This window comes from Morus notabilis, unplaced genomic scaffold (genome assembly GCF_000414095.1).
Source record: "Morus notabilis unplaced genomic scaffold, ASM41409v2 Scaffold256, whole genome shotgun sequence".
Taxonomy (NCBI): Eukaryota; Viridiplantae; Streptophyta; class Magnoliopsida; order Rosales; family Moraceae; genus Morus; species Morus notabilis.
Genome location: NW_010367627.1, coordinates 305,842 through 310,282, shown reverse-complemented (window position 1 = coordinate 310,282; position 4,441 = coordinate 305,842). Strand labels below are relative to the sequence as shown.

The 4,441-nt window shown below is 40.6% G+C and overlaps 1 protein-coding gene across 1 annotated transcript in view; it reads right to left on the bottom strand.

Moving 5' to 3' along the window:
• Nucleotides 1-1,260: 1,260 nt before the first annotated feature.
• LOC21404160 (WD repeat-containing protein 44) overlaps nucleotides 1,261-4,441 on the bottom strand; it is a 4,099-nt gene continuing 918 nt past the window's right edge. The window contains exons 2-8 of the mRNA XM_024175492.1: nucleotides 3,606-4,432; nucleotides 3,425-3,515; nucleotides 2,938-3,095; nucleotides 2,698-2,749; nucleotides 2,527-2,606; nucleotides 2,338-2,431; nucleotides 1,261-2,142 (exon numbers count right to left, since the gene is read on the bottom strand). Of these exons, the coding sequence (XP_024031260.1) occupies nucleotides 1,430-2,142; nucleotides 2,338-2,431; nucleotides 2,527-2,606; nucleotides 2,698-2,749; nucleotides 2,938-3,095; nucleotides 3,425-3,515; nucleotides 3,606-4,432 (2,015 nt within the window). The 3' untranslated portion in view covers nucleotides 1,261-1,429. The remainder of the gene's footprint in view (nucleotides 2,143-2,337; nucleotides 2,432-2,526; nucleotides 2,607-2,697; nucleotides 2,750-2,937; nucleotides 3,096-3,424; nucleotides 3,516-3,605; nucleotides 4,433-4,441) is intronic.

Genomic DNA, 4,441 nt, shown 5'->3' with positions numbered 1-4,441 from the left:
CAAGATTTATCGAACATCGGCGGATCCGAATCATCCCTCAGATCTACCACTACGCCTTCGCTGTTCCTCCAATTCGATTCATTTCCGAAATCCTTCACCTTCTTCGGCCGTCTGATTTTGGATGAGATCTCCGCCAGAAGAGCCGGGTTTAGATAGTCCTCGAGTTTCTTCTTCTTCTTCGTCGCGGTCTTTTTCTCTTCCCTGCATGAAATTCCGTGATCAAATTGCAGAAACACCAAACATATTTCAATGTCTACAGAGACAGAGAGGAGGGAGAGTACATGGATGCGATGGCCGACGGCGGTGGCTGAGATCGGAGGAGAGAGGAAGGTCGAAGCAGTCGCCTGCATATATGGTCGGCGGTGGCCGTGGGGCTTGAGATTTCTGGTCTGCTTTCTTCTTCTCTCGTAGTCATAGTAATGGAGATTTCTGATTCCATTTCATTCATTTTTCCCCAAATTGGAATTGGATTTTACTTTTATAACGCTACAGAAACCGGCTCTTTAAAAAAAGGGAAGATTTTAAGTGAAGTCGTGACAAGTTAGCTACTTCTCATTTACAGAATTCTGTCCAGTTTTTTTTTTTTGTTTGTTTAGAATTATGTTTGAGCAGCTTTAAAGATATACAACCTACGTGTATTTATGCAAATAAACCCACAATTTTCACGTTAATACTCAAATAAATACATGGATTTTAGTCACATTTTGAACAGCCAATCAGTTCATGTTGTTATTTACAGAATTCTACTGAGCAGCGCTCTATATATATATTTATATATATATGTGTGTGTGTGTGTACATACATGCATACATACATACATACATACATACATACATATATATAAACACGAACCTTATTCTGTTTTAATGCATAAGGTCTCAAATCCCAGTTGTGCTCTTCTACTTCTAGGCCAAAAAGTGTTGTCAAGAGGGAAGTAGTTGACCATGTAAATCCTCAAGAAACAAAATTTAATTGGTCATAAGAATAAATTCACAAAATTTGTTTTACAAGTATTGACATTTACAAACATATGTAAGTAACAACCTTTGGTATGTGTGTGTGTATATATATATATATATATTCCCACCCCATAAAACAAAAAAGAACTACATTCACCTATGAGCACTGCTATTGGACTCCATTGAGCTAGGGACTCGCAAGATATAAGAGCGGGCTCCACACATATGGGTAACATGTGGGGCTAACCAGGGAAGAAGCTAGTTAAGACCCAGAGGGGGCTGCAGCCCCTGCCCAGCTAACATGTATGTCTTGCGAGCTCTCAACCATCAGGAGTCTCAAAGCTCCTTTTTTTGGTTTTTGTTTATGTTTTTTTTATTTTTTTTAGCCTATAAGTCACAAATGTTGTTAACAAAAAAGGAAAAAAAAATCTACAATCCTATATTTTTTACGACTCACTACAACTAAAAACCTATGTAGGACCTCCAAAGAGGCTGGTCTGCCGGCCGACTTTCCGCGGCAGCCCGAAATTCTGATAAGCCCTGATCTCGCCGCCTAGCCCCGCTGTCACAATCACCATGCCCCATGCCGTTGCTTGAATGGTATGGCTTCCATGGCTGCCATAGTCAAACCACGACCAAGACGGAGACCAATAGGATGATGGAGTTGCCGCGGTAGCACAGATAGAAGGCGAGTCGCCATACCTAATTGAGGAGGCATCTGAATTGAACGACTCACCAATATTGTGTTCGGATTCAACCTGGGAGACTAGAGCAAGCTCCTCTTCTGTGACATTTAGGCTGCTATTCTCGGTCGCGCTTTTCTTTGGCAGAGGTGGCAAATGTTTCTTGCTGTTTGCTGCAGCAGAGATGTCTTCCTTAGTTGGTGAACTGCAGGCCGAAGGTGGCTGTGAGGACGATCGTTTCGAGTGTCGTTTTGAGTGCAATGGCAATGTCGTCGGTGGCTCACCCTTTATGGTGCCGGGCCATGGGATTGCTACGGAGACGTCTTTGCATTGGAATTGTTCATATGATGCGGTACTGACTGAGCTTCTTTTTCCAGAGGCTGAGGGTCTATGTTCTTCACGTTTCCAGACATAAACTTGAGAATCTTCGCTTGCTGATATCACATATTTGCTGTCCTGAGTGAATGAGGCTGCAATTTGGCTACTTGTGTTACGAAAACCTGTTAGGTAGAAAAGAGTCCAATATCATTTTTATTACAATAATGTAAAAATACAAGTTACAACAAAAATATCTTGTCAGTTTTGCACTGTTTTAGATATTCATAAGTTTTGTCCAATTTCACACTTTTAGTACAAAGTTCTTCTAGTGTAGTTCTATATTTAGAGACAATGTTCCAATGAGTTGATGGAGATACCTCTAAACTTATGAACGAAGTTTGGACCATCGAAAATTCGAATCCGTGAATCGGCTGAGGTAACGAGCACTTCAGATGGATTTGCTGGTGAAAACTGTTGATGAAATATACATTGTTGACTTGGTCAGAATTAAAACCAGTGATTATAGGGGCAAAAAAGAGTATTTGGACGGGGGGAACTAGAATTACCTGGAAACCAGTAATCTTTTTGGCATGGAATTTCTTCTTGGTTTGGAAATCAATCTGGCCTGTTTGACTCAGTTTGCAATCTAAATCATCAAAACAACAAACAATTGTCTGAATAAATAGTACAAAAAGTAAAATAATAAATGAACATGGACAATATTCTATTGTTATTACCTTCTGCAGTGTACGTGCGGCAGCTTCCTTTGTGTGAACCAATGAATGCACCCTAAATTATGTGAAACATATTGATCATCACTAAACTAAAATTACACACAATAATCAAAGTTGATTTGATGATATTTTCTGAAGTACTTTTAAAACCCATATCAGTTTTCTTCTAAAAATTATGGTAAAGAAGTTGACAAGTGAAAATGGAACAAGAAAGTAGTGAAAAATCAATGGAGGTGAATTTACCTGGCCATCAGGAGTGTAGCAAGCTGCAGTGACCATTTCATGAAGATCAGTCCAATCCACAACTTGCCTATCTGGTATGCTCCATATCCTCACCTTTGCATCAAGTGATCCACTAATGAAATAATCGTCGTTCATGGGGTTGAATTGTATGCAAGTTACTGCCAAGAGAGAGAGAGAGAGAGGAAAAAAAAAACCCCCCACATAAAAATTATAGTAGTTAACCCCATAAACAATTTGGTGTTTTATTATTATTATTATTATTATTATTATTAAGCCAAAACAAGCACAACCAAACAACAATCCATAATAGAATCTTATTAAAAATTGAGACACGACAAGAAAAGTCCTATGAACTTAAGAGCATAAAGTGAGGATCACTTTAAATGATGAAAATAGTCAATTTTCCTAAAATTCGCTCTTTTTTATCTTTGTTTTACTTGATATATTTTTGCTTATTTAAAAAAAAAAAAAAAGGAAAAATATTTACCATAGTCATTGTGAGCAAACAACTTTAAACAGCTCTTGCTCTCCAAATCCCACAATCTCACAGTTTTGTCCATTGAAGATGAAAGCAGCAGCTGCAAAAATCCACAACAACAAAATCATCATCACAAACAATATTAACAAAATCTCTCAAATACTCCACTACAGATCACAACCTCAGTTACCTGTAACCTAGACCAAGAAAGATCAAGAACATCATCCAAATGACCTTTGAAAGAGCAAACCGGTTTATCCGAGAGAGCAAACACAGTTTCAGGCACATGAACATAATCAGGAATATGATTCACTCTTTTGCTAGCCCCTCCTTTCCATTTCTTCTTCTTCTCCGCTGCAGCGTCTGACCAGTCCGATGAGGCACAAAACGACGGATGAAGAGGGGTCACGCTATTACTATTACTATTACCATTCCCACTACTACTATTAGTATTGCTGTTGTTTTGAGCATTCCCTTCTTCTCTCAATGACATAACTTCACATTCCTGAACTTCCCAAACACGAACTATTCGATCCTCACCGGCGCTCGCCAGAAACCGAGCGTCAGGGCTAAACTTGATCGTCCAAATAGACCCTTCGTGAGCTTGAATTTCTTGACACAAATGCAGAGCCGACAGCTCCTTGTACAACTTCCCGCTCTGCCGGACTTTTATCCACCCCGACGAAGCACTCGAATTCGAATTCTTCACGGGCGGTTTCTGCTCTGCCGGGGAAGGTGACAGCTGCGGCGGCGGTGGCGGCAGTGACAATGCAGGCGGTGGAGTCTCCCTCTCTTTCTCGCAGATTAGTCCGCTCATAGAATGCGCCACGCCTCTTATGCCGCTTTTAATCAAAGCAACCCCTCTTCTCTTGCTGATCATCCTCAGGCTCCTTGTAATGTAAGAGTAATTGTTCGCTCCTCCACCAGAATCAGTGACTTTTCTCTCACTCCTGCCGCTGATTCTCGACACGTTCTCGCGGCGCATCAGCTCCTTGACGACCGGGGAATACCCGACGCCCTTTTCGA